This window comes from Oncorhynchus mykiss, chromosome 8, assembly GCF_057628025.1.
Source record: "Oncorhynchus mykiss isolate SJ-2025 chromosome 8, ASM5762802v1, whole genome shotgun sequence".
Classification (NCBI taxonomy): Eukaryota; Metazoa; Chordata; class Actinopteri; order Salmoniformes; family Salmonidae; genus Oncorhynchus; species Oncorhynchus mykiss.
Window position 1 is genome coordinate 32192741 of NC_143029.1, and position 24167 is coordinate 32216907.

At 40.8% G+C, this 24167-nt stretch overlaps 1 protein-coding gene and 1 long non-coding RNA gene across 3 annotated transcripts in view; one reads left to right on the plus strand and one right to left on the minus strand.

Moving 5' to 3' along the window:
* Nucleotides 1-24167, plus strand: part of LOC149981497 (uncharacterized) — a 213243-nt gene that overhangs the window by 76612 nt on the left and 112464 nt on the right. The window lies entirely within an intron of this gene.
* On the minus strand, nucleotides 670-23171 carry LOC110529793 (uncharacterized protein C14orf132). 2 transcript variants are annotated; one of them, XM_021612326.3, is made up of 2 exons: nucleotides 22755-23171; nucleotides 670-2083 (listed from the first exon to the last, which is right to left on the minus strand). In XM_021612326.3, exons 1-2 carry the CDS (start codon nucleotides 22779-22781, stop codon nucleotides 1859-1861), a joined length of 252 nt encoding a protein of 83 aa, XP_021468001.1. In that variant the 5' UTR covers nucleotides 22782-23171; the 3' UTR covers nucleotides 670-1858. The 2 variants fall into 2 exon arrangements, with proteins under 2 accessions (XP_021468001.1, XP_090099326.1); XM_090243200.1 differs by lacking the exon at nucleotides 22755-23171 and adding an exon at nucleotides 7703-7774.

Sequence of the window (24167 nt, forward strand, 5' to 3'; positions counted from 1 at the left end):
AAAAACATAAATGCAACATGCAACAATTTAAAAGATTTTACTGAGTTACAGTTCATATAAGGAAATCAGTCAATTGAAATCAAGTCATTAGGCCCTAATCTATGGATTTCACATGGTTGGGCACAGCTGGGGAGCCAGGCTAAGCCAATCTGAATTAGTTTTCCCCCACAAAAGGGCTTTATTACAGACAGAAATACTCCTCATTTTCATCAGCTGTCCGGGTGGCTGGTGTCAGATGATCCAACAAGTGAAGAAGCCAGATGAAGCCTGAGCCTGAGCTGGTGTGGTTACCCACGTCTGTTGTTGTGCGGCTGGTTGGACGTACTACCGAATTTTCTAAAACTATGTTGTAGGCGGCTTATGGTAGAGAAAGGAACATTCAATTATTTGGCAACAGCTCTGGTGGACATTCCTGCAGTCAGCATGACAATTGCACACTCCTTCAAAACTTGAGGCATTTGTTGCATTATGTTGTGTGACAAAACTGCACATTTTAGAGTGGCCTTTTATTGTCTCCAGCACAAGGTGCACATGTGTAATTATCATGCTGTTAAATTAGATTATTGATATGCAACACCTGTCAGGTGGATGGATTATCTTGGCAAAGGAGAAATGCTCACTAGCAGGGATGTAAAAAAAAAAAATGCACAAAATTGGAGAGGAAGAAGCTTTTTGTGTATATGGAACATTTCTGGAATCTTTTATTTCAACAAATGAAACATGGGACCAACACTTTACATGTTGCGTTTATACTTTTGTTGAGTATTTGGCTTGGAATGCAGTTTGGGTTACGATGTGTTGAGCAACTGTAAAGAGGAAGAAAGATAATCTTATATCCAAATATACATTCAGACCGACATAAAAATGGTTATGGTTACAGCAGTCACATCAAGAGGCTTGGATCCAAGTGAGTTCTAAGCGTGATAAATCTGGTTTCCACATGTAAATATCTGTGAAAAGTGGATTGCTATACAGAATGGAAACAAACATAACAAGCGGTCACAGTGAACATCAAGTTCTGTAAATCGTACATCTCGTTCATATGGATTTGAGGTCTGATAGGGGTGTTTAAGGGAAATAGTTTTAGTGTACCCATACTTTATTTGATATGAATTTGCTCGGAAAGGATTGTCTATTCAGCACTCAAGGCTCACTTAGGATGAAAAGGGGGGTTTACTTGATCCAAAACCGATAGTGTCAGGTGAACTATATTTTCATGGGGTAAGTAAATCAATCTAAGATCATTAGGCATTCTGTTACTAGAATGTTTGTCATAAACTCCTAACTTTGGGCAGATGTCTTTAGAATACAGTGACCTCTGTGGAGTAATGCTTTGAAGATAAAAACATATCAGTGTTACTTTCCATACAATGATCTCCAAACGCTTCAATTGGCACGTTACAAAGGTTCTGTAGGAATATTGTACGTCCTTTAGGTGATTTCAGAATTGACCAATTAGCTCAGAGGTTATTCAGAGTTGACTATACAACACTGTATTCTATTTTCTAGAATCCATTCAATATTTAAAGCTTCATCAGAAATGTTAAAATTTTTACGTAAAATCAACAGAACTTACGTACAAAATATTTCATATTTTTACCTTTGGCTGCAGTAAAATTACCAACATATTACACATACTCAATTCTGTATTTGTATTTGTCCCTTGTCTTTCAAAAGCATGGACAAGATGTCAATGCAATAATCATTCACTCCTCTGTATCAGTGTAGCCTTTCATGGTGGTTATTGGCTGCTGTGGAGTTCTGAGATTATGTCGCTCTCAAGTTTCTGAGCTTATGTTCAAATATCTTGTGCTGCAACTTCCTCCTGCTGGCAACACTTTATCATGGCTCCCACCACTCAGAAAGTGAAGGCGTACACCACTCCCACGACCACAATGTTCCCAATGGTGGCGGTGATGGCAATCCAAAGCCAGATGGCGTCGCGGGACATGGGCTCCCTCTCCGGCTGGTCATGGGCTGCCATGGAGGCCGCGTGGACGCTGGCTGAGGAGTTGAAGAGGGAGTGGTCCGTGCTGTAGTCATCGTTGGGTGACGAGTCCATGAAGGCTCCCGCCATGACAGACTGGAAGAGAAAAGGAAGTCCATTAAACTCAAAGTGGGCAAAATATCTGAAATTTGCACAGCGTCATTCATTTTATGTATAACCCGAAACACTCCTTCCCTATCAATATAGTCCAGTGGCTTAATCTTCTTCTCCCTTTGAATATTAATTGAATATTCAGTTCATTTGTCTCCTTTCCAATATTAAGTAAACAGTCTGAAAACATTTCTGCAATGGCTCTGATTCATTGTGAATGAGGAACCCTTATCTGGAAGGTGAAGCTCGTCCAATAGGTCATTGGAGCACATATTGAGATTATAGCAATCATTTAAAACTCTTTCACTGAAATGTATCTACAGTAAAGCTATTGGATTGCCAATGGAATGCTTTCCAGCGATGGTATGGAACCTACATATTCCTACACTTACGCATACACATTCAGAACATACACGCAGTATCTCAATACCTATCTACAGCAGGGAAGAGGATGGCAACTATGCTCAGAAAATAACACACAGAAAATATGAGCTGTGTTTAGGTAGCCAAACCCCACAAATATGACACTGGGACAAGAAAGGTGTGCTCCTTCACACAGTTGTATCCTATACAACACAGTCCGTAGTAGAGCGTCACCAATTGCAGCAAATGACCAATCTGTCACGAGGTCCGTTCTCATTAGAGTACAATGGTGAAATACGTGTTCTAATGTGATGAGGCTGCTACCTGTATCTTTGAAACCCTTCTGTGGAGATTAGTCTGTCACATATAAAGTAAATATTCAATGGAGGTTAAGAGATACAGTATACAAAATGGATTTTGTGAACATTGTCTCAAAGGGGGGATGGCCAGGGCAGGGTAGTCTAGTGGTTAGAGCGTTGGACTATTAACCGAAAGGTTGCAAAATCGAATCCCCAAGGTAAAAATCTGTCGTCTGCCCCTGAACAAGGCAGTTAACCCACTGTACCTAGGCCGTCATTGAAAATAAGAATTTGTTCTTAAACTGACTTGCCTAGTTAAATAAAGGTATAAAGTCCTTTATGAGTACCTTATTTCATTTGATTCCTATAGAGATGTTGTTTGTTCATAGCAAACTAATGAAAAAGAGAGGGCATTGTGTAGTAGGGGTACAATAAAGGGACAGACAATGTCATATAGAGAACTGATCAAGGAAAGGGCTGTGGTGAGTGTCCCGTAGATGTGTCTGTTTTTCAGGTTTCCATCTTTTCACACCTCACTGATAACGTAAGGAGAGGAATTAAGAGACAATTCACTTGCATGTCAAACGTATAGACTTGTAGGGTAAACAATTCCTTCTACACATTGAAATGTACAAAAGCTTCTCAAAGACACTTTCCCTCAAACAAAGGAGAACTCATCTCACTGAAGAAACTATGCCTTCAAGAAGCTTACGTTTTATCTTTCACTTGTATATAGAATCAGCCCAGCACATTATGTGGTTCAGAGAAGATTTGAACCATTTAGAAACAGGAGTGGGGAATGTGAACAAATTATACAATTGTTCCTCAAACATGTTCTTTTTTTCATTCAAAGCTGTTTACCAATGCAAAGCTGACTGTCGCTGACTGTTGCTGATAATGGAGTACACACTCTCCATTTGTGGACTGGACATCAATTCCAATGTGTCACTCAGAGGTGAACTGCTTGATTGCTATTCAATGCTGTCAATACTTTCCATTTAATAAATACCTTACAAGGTAACTAAGACTTAAGAGTGTTGTTTTTAATCACTGTTCCTTATTGCCTCTGCTAAACATCACTGTCATACACGTGCACACATGCACGCTGGCAAAACACTTAGGCGCACAACAACTCAGACGGCCCCAAACACCTTTCCTCAAAGGGACAAGTCAGTGTGCCTATGAAAACAAACCGCTCTGTCCAAATGAGCGATGGCACTCCCACATTGCTCATTTGTTCATGCATCGGATTACACAAGTTTTTTTTCTCCAACTAGCCATTAAAGTGCTATGTTCAGGGTAATAGAGGTGCCTGTCACCGCCATAACGGCTTTTTGAAATCGCTTTCTAGCTAGAACAAATGGATCTTGCATATTGGTTTCCCAGTGTAGACTGTGCTAAATCACAGCTGAGACAATAATTAAGAGATCAACAAGATAGGAAGGTTTGGAGCCTCGGTACTGCCCTGGCTAGATTACCTGGATTTATTAACTAAATTCAGTTGATTTCTGCACTCATTTGCTCTTTGTCACTGTCACAATCCCTTTCTATGTAAATCTCCAAGAGTACAGTTGGCTTTTTTATTCAATATACCACGGATAAGGGTCGTTATTAATCACGACGCAAAGTGGAGTGCCTGGATACAGCCCTTACCCGTGGTATTTTGGTCATAAACCACAAACCCCTGAGGTGTCTTATTGCTATTATAAACTGGTTACCTACGTAATTAGAACAGTAAAAAATTATTTTTGTCATACCCGTGGTAAAGGTTCTGATATACCACGGCTGTCCGCCAATCAGCATTCAGGACAAAGCATTTCAAAAGGGCTTCCATAGGAGTGAACATCAACAGAGTACAAACCATATCCTCATATGAGTCTCAGGATAGTCCCTGTATATAGGTTGCTGTCTCCCACCCTACAGCCTGAACAGGAGCATATGTGTTAGTGAGCATTTTAGGATTCCCCTTTACAACGCAACTGTCAGAAGCAGTCAACGTCTTTATGTTTCTACAGTCAGTTCCTCAAATAAGCCTCCAGTCGGTTGTCAGTCATGGCACTCTCTGTTCACCAAATGATCTTCGGTCCTATAGCCAGAGGTTTCAGCATGAAGAAAAAGGATGTAACATTTTGTATTCTATTGCAAGTACAGACTAAATATCCCAAAGCTTGCTTAGCAGAACCACTGAATGAGCACTCACATGCCCACTTTGGACTTAGAGCATAGTAATGACACTGAGCACTTCCATCAACTGTAAATTATTCACCTGTGAAGTGCACTTTCTTTTATTTCCCCTGGTATCCCAAAATAATCCATCTCTCGTACAAATGGACTACTGAGACAATGGGTAGCAACAGTGACATTCTCCTCTCTTCTTCTAAACACACAGCAAATATCATCCAATAACTACAGGCTACTGTGCACTCCTATGGTGATGTTCCAGGCCATTATCATGCTTTTATTCATACAAGGGAAAGGGGAAGCATGTGTTTTACTGTCACGTTCTGACCTTAGTTCCTTTGTTTTGTCTTTTGTTTTAGTATGGTCAGGGCGTGAGTTGGGTGGGTTGTCTATGTTAGTTTGTCTATGATTTTCTATTTCTGTGCGCTTTGGTCCTCACCTTCTTCCCAAGACAGCCGTTACATTTACAGAAAATGCCCCATGTGTTTACAGAAAAAAAAAAAGTAAAATACTGTAAAATAATGCTATTTGAAACGTCCACGCAGCATCAGTCACGACTACCTCTCTCATTGCTGCCTCTTATTCTCTCACGAAACAAAAAGGACCCATCAATCAAAAGGTATACAAATGTCTAAAACTTGAGAAACCAATATGATATCCTCTCTAACAAAGCATAAAGTGAAACACTTCAATCTAGTAGAAAAAGAGGGTCATTGGATGGTTCATGGATGCACACGTATAGCAAGTTTGGCCCTCGTATACGTATTGACTTTTTTACGGACTTGAATATGGAGTCCAATACCTATAAACCCCTGCTTCACATCACAATAGAACTCTGAGCTTTACCACTATTTCCCCATGTAGACTTTGATATCCTGTATGCTATTACAGACTAGACATTTAAACATGCCATATACTGACCTATGTACATTTATGGCTACAAACTCATTCCATGTCTCTCAGTGAACTCTGTTACTATGGTAACACATTCTATGCAAATCAAGCAAAGGACACTTTGTCATCTTCAGGTACAGTAACAAGGACTACACTATTTCGCATAGTTCACGACCTACCCTTTCATTTGGAACATGTGTTGCAATTATTGGATTTCTGCCTCCACAATCCATAGACAAGGTATTTTCCTCAGGTCATATCCAGCCTACCTCAACGTAATGAGTGTGGCATGTCATTTATAGCATGGAAAGCAATGCTGGAACATGCAACCAATTTGACATTACAAAGTAATATCTGGCGAGTTACCATTTCTCAAGCCTGTCTGGTTGAGTGCCATCACACTACTGACGGTGGAGAATCTTTGGCAAAACAGAATCAGCAAGCTATTTCAGCTTTTTTTCTCTCGTTCCAAATCACTCATATCTGTAACAGTACTATGTGCCTGCCTGGGCCCAGCTCAGATCTGTAACAGTACTCTGTGCCTGCCTGGGCCCAGCTCAGATCTGTAACAGTACTATGTGCCTGCCTGGGCCCAAATCAGATCTGTAACTGTACTATGTGCCTGCCTGGGCCCAGCTCAGATCTGTAACAGTACTATGTGCCTGCCTGGGCCCAGCTCAGATCTGTAACAGTACTCTGTGCCTGCCAGGGCCCAGCTCAGATCTGTAACAGTACTCTGTGCCTGCCTGGGCCCAGCTCAGATCTGTAACAGTACTATGTGCCTGCCTGGGCCTAGCTCTTCTTTTATTATATATTGGCTCTGTAAGAATTACACAAGGCTGTACTTATCACTGGCCTATCATTGCTGCATGCCCCTTTTAATTTTTTATTATTTTTACCATGATTCTCTCTGGTCTCTCTTTAGACGTCATCGCCGTCTTTCTATCTGTCCCTGGATGAGAATGTCTTATGGGCATGAAGGAAAATAAGTAGGAAGAATAAAAACATATCATTATATATGCCACAATATTATCACGATATGACATGCTATCACGATATATCACGATACATTGCCCAGTAAAGGTTAAATACAATTTAAAAAATGCCCGGTACCATTTTCATTTTGAATTATCAATATTATTTTGGTGCCCACCACTACTAATTTCCCCTAAATGTGTGTGTCTGAGCTCAGAGTGGGGCTAACCACATCCCTGTAACAGCGGTGGCCAACCAGCAAACTGAACAAGACGCCCATCATTCAACCACGACAAGAAGGACATGGGACTTTCCGCATGCTGTGATTAGTCCACTCCTGCTGGCTCACCGCCTGGGTGAGTCTTCACTGTAGTGTGTAGCCAGGTGATGCGTTAATCATATAGAGGTGCATGGGATCTCAGAGATCTCAGTTAGCGCCACTCTGGGGCTGGGCTTCATGTGATGTAAAAGCTATCCACTGGGCTACATTACAGGAAACAGGCTGCTTAGTGTGAGGACATTCACAGGTCATTAATCCATTTCTCCACAGGCCACACAATGTCAGGAGGGAATAACAAAATGCCCTGACACACACCCACATGCATACACGCACACACGCAAACAGACACACACACAAACAGGTAATTTATCCATTCTTCCCTAGGTCACACAATCAAACAAGGGAGCAACAAAACCCCAACACACAACGGCACCTGCACGTTTTTCTATGAATAATAATCACATAAAGACTGTGCATCGACAGTCTCGACAAGCTAATGAAAATGTGTTTGCTTCATTATGTACCTTACTGAGAAAATGTCTTCCAAAGAAATCTCTTGCTAGAACCTACAACATATGAGTTGTGTTTGGGAAGAAATAAACAATGTCATACCGGCGGCTGTGGCGATCGTGACGTTTTGTCAGCCGGTGATTGTCAAGCAAATAACTGCTGGTCTCATGACTGTTAATTAACAGAAACACAATTAGCGTCTCCTGGCTTCCACCCATAGTCCACAAGACACTGATGCAGACCTTTGGAACGTCTACTTTTAAAAGTCTAATAAATCCATGTCATAAAGCCAACACCATCAAAATATATCCATTATTTATATTAGACAGGTCTAAAGAAACATGAAGAAGAATACAATTGAACATAGTTGAATAAAATAGAAAGGATATTTTCTCCAAAAGGTTTGAGGGATTGCGCACATGCTTCTATTCTGTGTTGAGAGGTTAACAAAGAAACAGGTCCTCCTACATGCTTCATTTAGAGTTATTTATGTAACTTTAGTTGTGATACAAATGTTGGGTTATGTGTTTTAATGTTCAATACATTCTAAGGCTGCATGATGTGACTCTAATGATATGATATGCATTGTTTCAGTCTCTCATTCACAACTGGACAAGCACTTGATAATGACTCAAATTTCCCGGCGGCATCACTTTTGTGTGGCCGTAATGCCCCCTAAAAAAATCTATGACTTTTGCGGCCAGTAGCTGTTGTGCACTTGGGCTGAACATAATAATTATATTTCCCTTCTACCGGCTGCATGCTCCAAAGCACCTCTCACTCTCAAGGCTCTCTCGGAGGTTCTCAATTCTTATTAGACAATGCCTGTAAAGTGATCTGGTCCTTCTCACAGCATCTCGGGATTTACATTTTTATTTATTTTATTTCACCTTTATTTAACCAGGTAGGCAAGTTGAGAACAAGTTCTCATTTACAATTGCGACCTGGCCAAGATAAAGCAAAGCAGTTCGACACATACAACCAAACAGAGTTACACATGGAGTAAAACAAACATACAGTCAATAATACATTAGAAAAATAAGTCTATATACAATGTGAACAAATGAGATGAGATAAGGGAGGTAAAGGCAACAAAAAAATAAAGGCCATGGTGACGAAGTAAATACAATATAGCAAGTAAAACACTGGAATGGTAGATTGGCATTGGAAGAATGTGCAATGTAGAGATAGAAATAATGGGGTGCAAAGGAGCAAAATAAATAAATAAATACAGTAGGGGGAGAGGTAGTTGTTTGGGCTAAATTATAGATGGGTTATGTACAGGTGCAGTAATCTGTGAGATGCTCTGACAGCTGGTGCTTAAAGCTAGTGAGCGAGATAAGTGTTTCCAGTTTCAGAGATTTTTGTAGTTCGTTCCAGTCACTGGCAGCAGAGAACAGGAAGGAGAGGCGGCCAAAGGAAGAATTGGTTTTGGGGGTGACCAGAGAGATATACCTGCTGGAGCGCGTGCTACAGGTGGGTGCTGCAATGCTTTCTCACAGGCTACAAGTGAAGACAGACACAACAGGGACGCAGCTGCCTGAGTCGCATATTGAAGATGTTGGAATAACTGTCCACATTTGAGTAGGCCTAACAAACAGCACAATCACTAGCCTATACCCCATAGTACAAAAGTTCACCCATTTTACTGGTCAACTTGTCCTTCTGCCTGAAAAAAAAATATTCCAAACATAGTCTGGAATGCAATCAATCAATCAATTAGCGGAGAAAACACAATTCTCAAAAGTGACCGCAAATGCGATTATGCATGTAAAGGTATGTAAAAACAGTCAGAGGAATGGGGAGAGAGAGAGAGAGAAAACTCATACTTTTGGACTAACATTAGATAACACATTTTTCCAACGAGCGATAGCTTCCAATTTCCCTGAGAAGGGAGTGTTTTCAGTAAAGTGGCACTGAAGGAATTTGATAGCAACCATAGCCCCTGTGGAAATAAGCATATTTGCCAGGACTTTCTGTAACAAACTGTTTATGTATTAATAGAGAGATACGTAGGGAGAAAATATTTAACTGATTGTTATTCCTCAGATGTGGCGCATACCCAACACAGTTCACGTTTGAGTAGTTTTCTGCTTTGCATTTGAAAAGTAATTGAATCATGACACCACAGACCTCAAGTTCAACTAGAACAACTATAGTCAACACATTACACACAGGAGTGAACTGGTACTGCTGCTACAATGGCAATTCCCAGCATTCCACAGTGCAGAGGGCTATAGGGGTGATCCAGAGGACTCTCCTTACTGTACTGCTTGGCCCCCTTTTATCATACTGTTCATGATGAGATAGTAAGTCTGAGTTGAACTCTATGGCCAGTGTATAGATCAGGAGCAGGACTACTGTATGGGGCAATGGGTTTGTTCTCTACACCCTGAACTATGTTTGTTTGAGACACTGGAAGTAACCCCTGCTGTGGTGATGATGAGTTACACAGGATGTGGAAGCACTGTCCCCAGACCAGTTGCGTCACTGCATGGATTCTACTGTGGTATACCAGGGTAGAATGGGGACATCTGACTCCGGCAAGACACCAGGTCAGACACAGCCTTTACGATGCAATATATAACCTTAGAAGGGCCTAATTTAAAGGTTTAGTAGTTACAACACAATTTAAAAAATGAAGAATATCGTCTTTAAACAAAGATGAACTTTTTTTCCACTTCATTGGGCCCAAATGTAAAAAACGCAATGTCTCAGTATCTGTGAATACATTAAATATGATAAATTATGATGTGAAACAGTTTAGTCAATCAATAATGATTTTTCCCATTCAATAATTAACTACAGACTACAAAAAATCACATTGACAAATCGTCACCTCTGGGGAACATTGGACTGGCAACATTTCATTTAGATTTACATACTAACTCATCAGGTCGAAAAAGATAACACAATACTGTATATGGATTATAAACTCAGTAAATCACTGCACTCAACAGATATCGCAGATCCTTTGAAGAAAATGTACATCCCGACCCAACATCCATATCATTATGTTCCCTTTGTGCGGTCCCTGGAGAAATCTTAATTTTACAAACGAGTCGCGACTCGTGAAAATGTATCAGTGCCCATTAATAACTCAAAATATGGTTGTTAGGATGGTTTTGCAATGGTTGCTGAATTTTTTGTATTATCAGTTATTTTACTTTATGTACATCTGGTAATGTTAATGGGGGGTAAAATAGAACTACTGCCTGATGCACTTCTGTGCAAGTAAGGTAGACGGGCATTTCCTTCTGCTTTGTAAGGATAAATATTGTAAGTCATGGACATGCTTGTTCATTCCCAGCGCATTGCTATTAACAGCGAGTGGAAGAATGATAGATGACTAAACAAGATTATCTAATGTATGACCACAGTCCTATTGATTAACTTGACCATGCCTGGAATAGGGGCCAAAATATATTTTAAGAAATGTTTAAGTCGATTACGTTTGGAAATAGGGCACCCTGCTTTGGATGCTTCCTTGAGAAGGCAGCTTGGAGAGAAAGGCCCCCTCTGGTTACAGGTAATGGCTCACTAACTCTATGGCATCCCACACTGCCATTTTCATTAGCACTCCAATTTCCTTTCTCTACAGGGTAAACAACCTATGAGCGTTATGGGTGTACATCCTCATGTATTTACACGCGGAGGCATCGTGATACCTGGATATCAGCATAATCACCTTCTCTACAGAACACACCGGAAAACCATGAAACATGTGACACGTTTATAACATAAACATCAGTGTTAAAAACTTAAACTTCAGGCATTTAGGTTTGCCAATAGACGGGTTAGCTAACAACGTCAAGAAAATGATGTGCGCGCTTCCATGGGGCAAAACCTATTTCGACACAATTGGCTGGAAAGAGTTCAATGCTTTAGGAAGCTTCATTTCCCCATCACTACTAACAAACACAGTAATGGGTGGGTATCTCTTACATTCACTCAAAAGGCATTTATGGAAATTTTAAAATATGGCTTTACATCCTACAGTGTTGAAATAACACCCCAAGTGTTTAGTGTTTAAAACCTAAATGCCTTATCCTGAATAAACATGTTCATATCTTTAAAAAGTATAATAGCAAATAAGCATGTTCTTGTGTTTACAATCAAAACACTGTGACGAGTTTTCATTGATATTCTAAATGCCTTGACACATTTAAAAAGTGTTACAGAATTGTTTTTAGTCATGTGTCTTAAACACTTGGTTTAACCGTGTATGCTGATCTCCTTTTGCCATAGCTCCAGTCACTCTGATTCCGATCATTATGTCTTGATCAGATATCCTTTCATGCACTGTGTCAGCAGTCTACTGAGAAGAAACAGTCATAATCCAAGAAAGATCTCACAACTGCTTTATCTTTTCTGTGCTTCCTGTCCACACACAGGGAGCTTGTGCCCCACCCTGGGAGCTGTTGCCGTCCCGCAATATTTCACCCCTTGTCTGTAAATTCACCCATTCAGAGAGAGCCAGCTAGCTCGAGCATGGCACATTACTACTGGAGAGCTGGGAGCCAGAAGCCATCATTCTTGCCCCGCTAATTACAGTACATGCACTCTGACACACCCCTGGGCTAAGCTGAGGAAAATTGTATTGCCGCCTGTAGCTTAGACCCAAAGACAAGCACTTGGTTGGTGTGATAAGGAGGATGGTGTCAAGGTCTGAAAGCAATTTTATCTGGTGACCAGTCGAGTGGGCCAAGAAGTGACAAACCACTCCCTGATCCTACTGTACACACACCCATATAGCTAGTGGTGTAAAGTACTTAAGTAAAAATACTTTCAAGTACTACTTAAGTCGTTTTTTGGAGAATCTGTACATTACTTTACTATATATGTTTTCGACAACTTTTATTTTTACTTCACTACATTCCTACATTTTTTACAACTTTTTACTCCATACATTTTCCCTGACAACAAAAGGTACTTGTGTCAAATTTAGCCTCTGGCCTGGCGGACTCACTAAACACAAGAGTGTGCCCCTGGCAATACATTATTTTTAAAAACAAGAAAATGGTGCCGTCTGCTTTGCTTAATATAAGGAATTTTAAATGATTTATACTTTTACTTTTCATACTTTAAGTATATTTTTGCAATTACATTTACTTGTTAAACTTAAGTATATTTAAAACCAAATACTTTTAGACTTTTACTCAAGTAGTATTTTACTTGGTGACTTTCACTTTTACTTGTGGAACTTTCTGTTAAGGTATCTTTACTTTTACTCTAGTATGAAAATTGGGCACCTTTCCCACCACTGCATATAGCATGTGTAGCTCCAGCAGACGCAGCACGTACAGTATGTCTACTATAACCGTCACTAGCTGGTTGTCTGGCTGACTGGCTGGCTGATCAGCTATGTATCCATGGGATCTGCAGCCACAGCCATCTTAACTATCAGTTCCTTTCAGATAGGGTTTTGTTTCAGTGCCAGTTGTAGCCTACCCACACTCTACAAATCTATGGAAGCCACTAACAAGCATCCCACTTACTGACAGCTGATGTGGGCTGTAAATTAATTTAGTAGCAGACAACATTAATGATCAAAACCAAGGATGTATAGAATAGTATGAGAGCATGAAATAGAAAAAATTAATGTAGTAGATTGATGCTAAAATCAGTGTATGTGACATATAACAGACACAGCATGAGTCTTGCACAAGCAGTATAACTATTCCTTTGTAGTTGAGGGTATAAAAATGAAATTGTCATAAGCAGTGGTCAAACAGAAAGGAGAAATTCAATAAGAGTTGAAAGAAGCATCGGTATCAGTGGCAAGAGATAAACGGAATGGCTTAATTGGAAATCTTGATTGCGATCATGGACATGGTATGAAAAAAAATGTGCAAACTTCAAGCATCCTTCATCATCTGTCAAAACTTAAAAGGAATATAGCCCACGGTTAATTTGCATCAAGGGCACAAAATGAAGGATGTGATTAAGAGTAAAGTCACTTGGTAAAACATTAGGACTCATTACATGGTGGCTCCTATTTCAGATTAAGGCTAGCAGAGAGAGAGAGAAAAATGTGTAAAGAAAGCACAGTAAATGTTAAGACTGTTTATACCACCAACAGCGTAATGAGTTTAGGTGCGACCCAGATGATTGCTCCCTCTCGCTCTGGTTTCCAATGGGCAGGTAGACTCTAAAAAATGCTGGTTTAAAAACAACCCAATTTGGCTAAATATTGGACAGAACACATGTTGGGTTAATGTGACCCAGCCAGTTGGGTCACAAAAAACTCATTTTTTTCTATAAATTGGGTTGTTGATGCTGGGTTATTGAGCTATGATCCACCTAGTCAGAGCAGAATACTGGAGGCGTGGCTTAGTAGGGGCGTGACTTTCAGATCGTTATTTTGGCTACCTTTGAGAGTAAATGTCATTCCAGTTAATCTGTTCTGTTGTATTGTCAGTACATGTTGAGCACAGACAGGTTTGTATCTTTAATAAGGCTTACACAAGATTGAGTTCCTATGCATATCCATGCTTAAACACCTGCATTGCTTGCTGTTTGGGGTTTTAGGCTGGGTTTCTGTACAGCACTTAGAGATATCAGCTGATGCACGAAGGGGTATATAAATACATTTGATTTAATTTGATATCCCAATGTTGGTATAGTTACGAATTTGTTATAATATTTAAATCTTTATTTTTTTTTATAAATGTCACATTAAAATGTGTAATGTGATAAAATATTGAAGGAAAATAAACATTTGCAGTGTACAAACTTGATGATGAACATGAATTACATTTATTCTCACAGGGGGCCAAAAATAACTATCTGAAAGCCATGCCCCGAATAGGCCACGCCTTTGGATTACCGAAACATGGGTTAATTTAACCGTAAATTGGGTTATTATTCACTTTCATGTTGGGTTGACCCAGCAGATGGGTATTTTTTAACCCTCTTTAGTCAATTACAGCAGCCCCATGAAAATCGAACTAGCATAATATAAACATCCCCATAAAAATCTGTCTGTTTAAGCTAAAGATATATATGGAGGATATATATATATATATATATATATATATATATATATATATACTGTATATACACTGCTCAAAAAAATAAAGGGAACAATTAAACAACACAATGTAACTCCAAGTCAATCACACTTCTGTGAAATCAAATTGTCCACTTAGGAAGCAACACTGATTGACAATACATTTCACATGCTGTTGTGCAAATGGAATAGACAACAGGTGGAAATTATAGGCATTTAGCAAGACACCCCCAATAAAGGAGTGGTTCTGCAGGCGGGGACCACAGACCACTTCTCTGTTCCCATGCTTCCTGGCTGATGTTTTGGTCACTTTTGAATGCTGGCGGTGCTTTCACTCTAGTGGTAGCATGAGAGTCTACAATCCACACAAGTGGCTCAGGTAGTGCAGCTCATCCAGGATGGCACATCAATGCGAGATGTGGCAAGAAGGTTTGCTGTGTCTGTCAGCGTAGTGTCCAGAGCATGGAGGCGCTACCAGGAGACAGGACAGTACATCAGGAGACGTGGAGGAGGCCGTAGGAGAGCAACAACCCAGCAGCAGGACCACTACCTCCGCCTTTGTGCAAGGAGGAGCAGGAGGAGCACTGCCAGAGCCCTGCAAAATGACCTCCAGCAGGCCACAAATGTGCATGTGTCTGCTAAAACAGTCAGAAACAGACTCCATGAGGGTGGTATGAGGGCCCGACTTCCACAGGTGGGGGTTGTGCTTACAGCCCAACACCGTGCAGGACGTTTGGCATTTGCCAGAGAACACCAAGATGGGCAAATTCGCCACTGGCGCCCTGTGCTCTTCACAGATGAAAGCAGGTTCACACTGAGCACATGTGACAGACGTGACAGTCTGGAGACGCCGTGGAGAACGTTCTGCTGCCTGCAACATCCTCCAGCATGACCGGTTGGGCGGTGTGTCAGTCATGGTGTGGGGTGGCATTTCTTTGGGGGGCCGCACAGCCCTCCATTTTCTCGCCAGAGGTAGCCTGACTGCCATTAGGTACCGAGATGAGATCCTCAGACCTCTTGTGAGACCATATGCTGGTGTGGTTGGCCCTGGGTTCCTCCTAATGCAAGACAATGCTAGACCTCATGTGGCTGGAGTGTGTCAGCAGTTCCTGCAAGAGGAAGGCATTGATGCTATGGACTGGCCCGCCCGTTCCCCAGACCTGAATCCAATTGAGCACATCTGGGACATCATGTCTCGCTCCACCCACCAACGCCACCTTGCACCACAGACTGTCCAGGAGTTGGCGGATGCTTTAGTCCAGGTCTGGGAGGAGATCCCTCAGGAGACCATCCGCCACCTCATCAGGAGCATGCCCAGGCATTGTAGGGAGGTCATACAGGCGTGCCTGTATGACCTCCCTACAATGCCTGGGCATGCTCCTGATGAGGTGGCGGAGGCCACACACACTACTGAGCCTCATTTTGACTTGTTTTAAGGACATTACATCAAAGTTGGATCAGCCTGTAGTGTGGTTTTCCACTTTAATTTTGAGTGTGACTCCAAATTCAGACCTCCATGGGTTGATAAATTTGATTTCCATTGATAATTTTTGTGTGATTTGGTTGTCAGCACATTCAACTATGTAAAGAAAAAAGTATTTAATAAGAATATTTCATTCATTCAGATCTAGGATGTGTTATTTTAGTGTTCCCTTTATTTTTTTGAGCAGTGTATTAAGATATATATTTTTTGCATTGGCTGCTTCTGAATCCACTGCATCCTTTCATGCCGTCCCTAGGAGGGGTGCGTCACTTGAGTGGGTTGAGTCACTGACGTGATCTTCCTGTCCGGGTTGCCAAACTATTATGACTCCTCTATTGTGATTACTGTTTTGTTCTAGGATGTCCCTAAGCCTCACAAGACTCGCCTGAAGGTAGCCCGGTACCAGTAAAATGAATGAATGGAAGTATATATGGAAGTTTCCTGATCTTTCTTATATCCCTCAGATATAGGACAGACACGTCAAAAACAAAATTCCTTTAGTTTTGTTTTTCCATGTATGATGCTGTTATTCAATGCGTTTATGGGCTAATAGCTAATAAGGCCAAATTCAATGTTTCATCAAATATTTGTTTTTATACCTAAAGGGATCCTAAAATTCCAAATCAAATATCTAAATGATCCTTCATATGACCATCTTAAAACAATTCCACATGTTAGCTTAGTAGAACCCCCCCCACAGGCTTAAACTATAGAAGTTATTTGCAGGAAGAATGGCCTATTGGCGACGATAAGTATTTTTGGCAACCTGTGGGAGTAAATGTCATTCCTGTTCATTATTTTTGTACAATTTTGTACACATTTAAATTTCCCTTCAATATTTTTGCACATTACATAGTTTAAATATACAATTAATAACATTATTTAAATATCATAACAAATTGGTAACTATCCCAACACTGGGATATGCATAGGCACTTGAGGAACTCAACTTGTGTAAGCTTCAATAAACTACAAAAGTGTCGGTGCTCACCCTTAATGCGTTTGACAATACTACAAAACAGTTAAACCGTAATGACATTTACTCTCACCGGGGACCAAAAATAACGACCCGAATGCCATGCGACTACTGAGCCACGAACTTCCAGTGTTCTGATCTGACACGGTGGATCATGGCTCAATAACCCTACTAAATGACACAACTGGCTGGGTCAAAAATAACCCAACGTGTGTCCTGTCCACTATTTACCCAGCGATGGGTTGTTTTTAACCCAGCATTTTTTTTTTGTGTACGAAGGCATGAGGAGACAGAAGAGAGAAATGTAATCAGAATGTGACTCATGTAATACGAATGGGAGTAACGTAATAAGAGTGGGAAGTGAGAAACTGAGGCAGTTAGTGCTTATGCTTAAGCCTGCATAGTTACCAAGTTCTGTCATAGCAGACCCATGTTGGAACAATATGGCAATGGAGCATCTCAGTGTGCTCTCCAGCATTAATGTGAAAGTGACTAGCTCCTGCTTGTCAGCCAGGGCATCGAGGGCGAGATGACACTGAGCAGAGCGGAGAGCGTCGTAAGAGAAGTCAGGCGGAGAAACTTGGCGCCCAGCTCAGAGACTAATGGAGAGCTCTCTCAACGTGGCAGGCAGAGCTGTGTCACCATCTCTATCTTACCGATGCCGTCCTCCCAACAGCCATCGCTTCCTCGCACCGTCGCACAGCTGTCTAGAGCCGTGGAGGAAAACCACCTAAATATTTCCCGACACATGACCTCCCAGACCTAGACTCTGAACACCCACAGCAACAGAGAAAGCCTTGATTAATACTGTTTTGTAGTTGACAGATGATTGAGGATGTGTCCTTGATGAGTACTGTATGGATGGATGTTGAGGGGAATGAGTGGTGACATGAAGATATATGATGGCGTCGTAGCTCATGGTTATACTCGTATGATTCAGTAATATCAGTCTTTATTTTGTATTTCCCTACAGTAACCTGAAAGTTCTGCATGTTGATTGCATAATGTGTTGACCAACACATTCAATCTGGGCTTTGTGAGATACTATAGTCAGCTTTACTGAGGATTTAAAAAATTTCATCCCTGTCAGAAAGTCTCTAAATACAAGAGAATTCAGCTGATACCGCTCTACATTCCAAGTTCTCAGGTGCCTGGCTAACACCACACACTGTAATATGTTTGGTTTCAACAAATTATTATTAACTGGTTCCACTTCTTTCAGCCCAAGTGTTACCTGAACTAAAAACAAACAGTTGGCGCAAAATTAGCTCCATCTTTTAAAAAACATAGGCAGAAATTCAGTCAACTTAAAACGATGTGTTTGCTAAAATTGACTAAAAAAGCCTGTGGGGGAACTATTGTTTTAGCATACAATGTTTTCATATTTGACATGTAGACAGTAATTAATATTCCACGTCCTCACCTGGGATTTGAACTCACAACCTCTTCCAATCTTCTTGCTACCACAATCATGTTCATGTCAATGACTTATTTCACCTGCATTGCTACACTTTGCTCTTCAAAGTAAATCTCAGCTCTGTTAAAGGTACACTCAAGCAAAACTATTGTATTTATCACAGTGATTACGGAGTAACATTAAAACAGATTAATATGCCCCACCAACAGCAGACAACTACACAGAAAAACCTACAATTGCTGAAATAAGTCAATAATATCAATGGTGAGAGAATAGTTAGATAAACTGACACTTAACTCAGATATGGTGGCAAAGCTGGAAGATTGGAATGCCAAGAACCAAGAGTCTGAGAGTTCAAATCCCAGGTGAGGACATGTTGAATAATAACTACTGTATAAATTAACATGCACAATGTAAACATGTATGTCTAATATACATTACCAGTCAAATATTTTAACATATAATATTACAACATATTTCTACTCATTCAAGGATTTTTCATTATTTTCTACATTGTAGAATAATAGTGAAGACCTCAAAACTATGAAATAGCACATATGGGATCATGTAGTAGGCAAAAAAAAAAATTGTTAAACAAATCAAAATATATATTTATATTTGAGATTCTTCGAAGTAACCGCCCTCTGCCTTGATGACAGCTTTGCAGACTCTTGGCAAAAATATATTTTGATTTGTTTAACACTTTTTTGGTTACTACATGGTTCCATATGTGTTATTTCAATGTGTTTATGTATTCACTATTAGTAAACATATAGAAAAAGCCTTGAATGAGTAGGTGTGTCCAAAATTTTCACTGGTACTGTATGTAAGTTAAAAAACATTCTATGTTAAAATATGATATGCAGCTGTTCAGGGAAGCTAGAAACCATTATACACAGGCAGTTAGAAAAGCCAAGGCTAGCTTTTTCAAGCAGAAATTTGCTTCCTGCAACACTAACTCAAAAAAGTTCTGGGACACTGTAAAGTCCATGGAGAATAAGAACACCTCCTCCCAGCTGCCCACTGCACTGAAGATAGGAAACACTGTCACCACTGATAAATCCACCATAATTGAGAATTTCAATAAGCATTTTTCTACGGCTGGCCATGCTTTCCACCTGGCTACTCCTACCCCTGTCAACAGCACTGCACCCCCAACAGCAACTCGCCCAAGCCTTCCCAATTTCTCCTTCTCCCAAATCCATTCAGCTGATGTTCTGAAAGAGCTGCAAAATCTGGACCCCTACAAATCAGCCGGGCTAGACAATCTGGACCCTTTCTTTCTAAAATTATCTGCCGAAATTGTTGCCACCCCTATTACTAGCCTGTTCAACCTCTCTTTCGTGTCGTCTGAGATTCCCAAAGATTGGAAAGCAGCTGCGGTCATCCCCCTCTTCAAAGGGGGGGACACTCTTGACCCAAACTGCTACAGACCTATATCTATCCTACCATGCCTTTCTAAGGTCTTCGAAAGTCAAGTCAACAAACAGATTACCGACCATTTCGAATCTCACCATACCTTCTCTGCTATGCAATCTGGTTTCAGAGCTGGTCATGGGTGCACCTCAGCCACGCTCAAGGTCCTAAACGATATCTTAACCGCCATCGATAAGAAACATTACTGTGCAGCCGTATTCATTGATCTGGCCAAGGCTTTCGACTTTGTCAATCACCACATCCTCATCGGCAGACTCGACAGCCTTGGTTTCTCAAATGATTCCCTCGCCTGGTTCACCAACTACTTCTCTGATAGAGTTCAGTGTGTCAAATCGGAGGGTCTGTTGTCCGGACCTCTGGCAGTCTCTATGGGGGTGCCACAGGGTTCAATTCTTGGACCGACTCTCTTCTCTGTATACATCAATGAGGTCGCTCTTGCTGCTGGTGAGTCTCTGATCCACCTCTACGCAGACGACACCATTCTGTATACTTCCGGCCCTTCTTTGGACACTGTGTTAACAACCCTCCAGGCAAGCTTTAATGCCATACAACTCTCCTTCCGTGGCCTCCAATTGCTCTTAAATACAAGTAAAACTAAATGCATGCTCTTCAACCGATCGCTACCTGCACCTACCCGCCTGTCCAACATCACTACTCTGGACGGCTCTGACTTAGAATACGTGGACAACTACAAATACTTAGGTGTCTGGTTAGACTGTAAACTCTCCTTCCAGACCCATATCAAACATCTCCAATCCAAAGTTAAATCTAGAATTGGCTTCCTATTTCGCAACAAAGCATCCTTCACTCATGCTGCCAAACATACCCTTGTAAAACTGACCATCCTACCAATCCTCGACTTTGGCGATGTCATTTACAAAATAGCCTCCAATACCCTACTCAACAAATTGGATGCAGTCTATCACAGTGCAATCCGTTTTGTCACCAAAGCCCCATATACTACCCACCATAGCGACCTGTACGCTCTCGTTGGCTGGCCCTCGCTTCATACTCGTCGCCAAACCCACTGGCTCCATGTCATCTACAAGACCCTGCTAGGTAAAGTCCCCCCTTATCTCAGCTCGCTGGTCACCATAGCATCTCCCACCTGTAGCACACGCTCCAGCAGATATATCTCTCTAGTCACCCCCAAAACCAATTCTTTCTTTGGCCGCCTCTCTTTCCAGTTCTCTGCTGCCAATGACTGGAACGAACTACAAAAATCTCTGAAACTGGAAACACTTATCTCCCTCACTAGCTTTAAGCACCAACTGTCAGAGCAGCTCACAGATTACTGCACCTGTACATAGCCCACCTATAATTTAGCCCAAACAACTACCTCTTTCCCAACTGTATTTAATGTATTTATTTATTTTGCTCCTTTGCACCCCATTATTTTTATTTCTACTTTGCACATTCATCCATTGCAAAACTACCATTCCAGTGTTTTACTTGCTATATTGTATTTACCTTGCCACCATGGCCTTTTTTTGCCTTTACCTCCCTTCTCACCTCATTTGCTCACATTGTATATAGACTTGTTTATACTGTATTATTGACTGTATGTTTGTTTTACTCCATGTGTAACTCTGTGTCGTTGTATCTGTCGAACTGCTTTGCTTTATCTTGGCCAGGTCGCAATTGTAAATGAGAACTTGTTCTCAACTTGCCTACCTGGTTAAATAAAGGTAAAATAAATAAAATAAATAAAAAGCACTCTGTGTGTCTGTAACCAGTTGCACAGCCTTTTTTAGTTAAGATGCCCAAATAATAATTTATAGTTGAATGATTATATGAGACAACTTGAGCAAGCACATCATTTTGAATTGACAAAATGTTTGCCTACGTTTTCTTAAATTTAAGCTAAGTTTGAGACAATTTTTTTGGGGGGGTTCCCCTTGCCCACCCTAATGACGCTCATGTTTTCTAAATATAAATGTGCATGCATGTGCAGCCCTTAGGGCATGACACTCATAATCAGAGAAATGTAAATAGGCTAGCAATGAAAATCATGGTGAATCGTAAACATTGTCCATGGTCCGGTGTGTTATTGTCATGTTTCATTTATTAGAGTCGTTATGCGGAGTTACAAGTTCAAGATAATTACATTTCGCATTGCAAATCACATATTTGCACTATGGCATGGTAGCCTGCCATATAATACCTAGAATAGCCTATCTTAATAGATATTGATCAACTCCAAGTCTATTATAATTGCATATATCTCATCTGAACTGATTACATTTGATTACTTTAATTATCCTGTTGATTACAAAGTTGTCTGACATCTCAGTCAAATATAAGAACTGCATTGGTGATCAGAGGAACATCAGCGTGGACAAAATAATAGAAAATGGATGAAAACATGTATGCATGTGTGTTAAGTTTTTTATATGATTACATGTACTAACTTTAGCCTAATCTAATTCGTGCTAAAATCGTATCATTTCCTGAAGCCTAGCGACCAAATGTTATATTTTGAAAAAAAATCAACAAGTTGTATTACAGTCGGTTTAAAAACCGATATTGTTCACACGATTTAGGGTGGGATGCGTGTTTACACCTGTTTATCCGCGAAAGGTTATTTTAGCTTGTTGGTGACAAAATCAAGTTCATCGGCGAGAGAGAAACTTCGTGCGTATGTCGGTAGGAAATAAATAACCCATACAGACGCCATATAGAACTGGTTTACTCTTTACTGCCTTCAGCACATTAGCAAGCTTTTGACAACGCATTTGGCCTATTCGTTCTAATAATTATTAGCCGATAATTGCATGGAAACCACACATAACTTCTTGATTACCAATACCAATAATGTCACAGACTTACCTGCGCAGCCATAAATGAGAGATCCATTGTGTTACGCGTGTGAGAACAGTACACCGTTGACTATCTTGAAATAGTGTCGAGTCGCCCTAGTATTCTCCAAAATGTAATTAGAACGTTTTTCCCATCTACATTCTCAGATCAAGCCAACGTTAATAGCGTATGCAAGTGGCGTAGCCGAGTAGGCGACTATTGTATTGGAACATACGGCAACCTTACAGAGAGGGAAAAAGCGCAACAGCCGTGTGTTTCTGTGTGAGTGTGTGAGAGGGAGAGATTTTTAATAGCCTACAGTGATATTAACACAAACGGCTAATCATGCAGTGTTTTCGAGAGTAGTTATGACAGTCTAATTGAGTTGTCTCGCCTACTCTTGGCACATTTATCTGTGCATTTTGAAATACAACAAGAGCTTGTGCTTCAGAAACCATGTCTGCTTGCAATATTTAAAGAGCACCGTATTTCATGAAGCAATTAATCATGCACTGTCTGAGTACCCATGTTAGATGCACAGGAGGTTGTATGATAAATTATTGTCTGATGGATTAGTAAATGTTTAATGTACTGTGTCTGTGGTCTATTTTCAGGATCCCCACTCTGGGTGACATCCTTCATCTTATTCTAAATGATACTTTTCCCCCTGACCTGGACTCAAACCCGGGTCCAGCGACTGTCAAGCCAACACCTTAACTGTTACGGCAACAGGTCTGAACCTCTTACTGAGGTTGCTAGGTGTTAGTTTAAGGCCACGACATTGTCTCCTTCCTCTGGGAGAGAGTGTCCCCACGCTTCTCTGTACCAAGACTCTCACGTGTACACTCCTCTTTTGATGGCCACACAGGCGCCACGCCACTTTTGACACCAATGTAGTGAATTCGGGGGGGGTAGCGCCGACCGGAACTCTGCGACTGTCAAGCCAACACCATAACCATTACGCCAAGAGGTCCGGACGTAGTGTTGGGTTAAAGTCGCTACCATACTTTCTCATATGAGAGCACGTGGCCTGTGAATAACTAAAAGCACATTGTGAGTATAGAACAAGGAAATGCAATGTCTTAAAGGGAAAGAAGTTGATGATAGCAAAGCGATGAGAGGCGCCAACATCAAGTTCGTAGAATGCTTTGCCTAAAACAGGTAATGAACTCCATAGTGTAGTGTAATAGCCGACACTTTATGTGTCTGCCAAATAACTCAGTCAGGGAAATCACCCAGATGAGAGCTGTAACAGTGTGTTCACAGTTTTATGTCTAGCCATTTGAACAAAGTACTGTACCTTCCATCTTGGCCATTACATCGTTAATGTCCACTTGCCTACTCCGCCTCTTCTGAAAATGTTATGGAATATGAATAACAGTACAGATCTTCCAGCTGATTTCCTATTCCAATGCAAACTATTAATAATGTGTAATGATATTC

Excerpts from the sequence above, each read along its gene's own strand:
- LOC110529793 (XM_021612326.3), bottom strand. The coding sequence starts at position 22,781 with ATGGATCTCTCATTTATGGCTGCGCAG. Across the intron at positions 2,084-22,754 it reads TCTCATTTATGGCTGCGCAG|TCTGTCATGGCGGGAGCCTT; the intron begins GTAAGTCTGTGA and ends TTTCTCTTCCAG.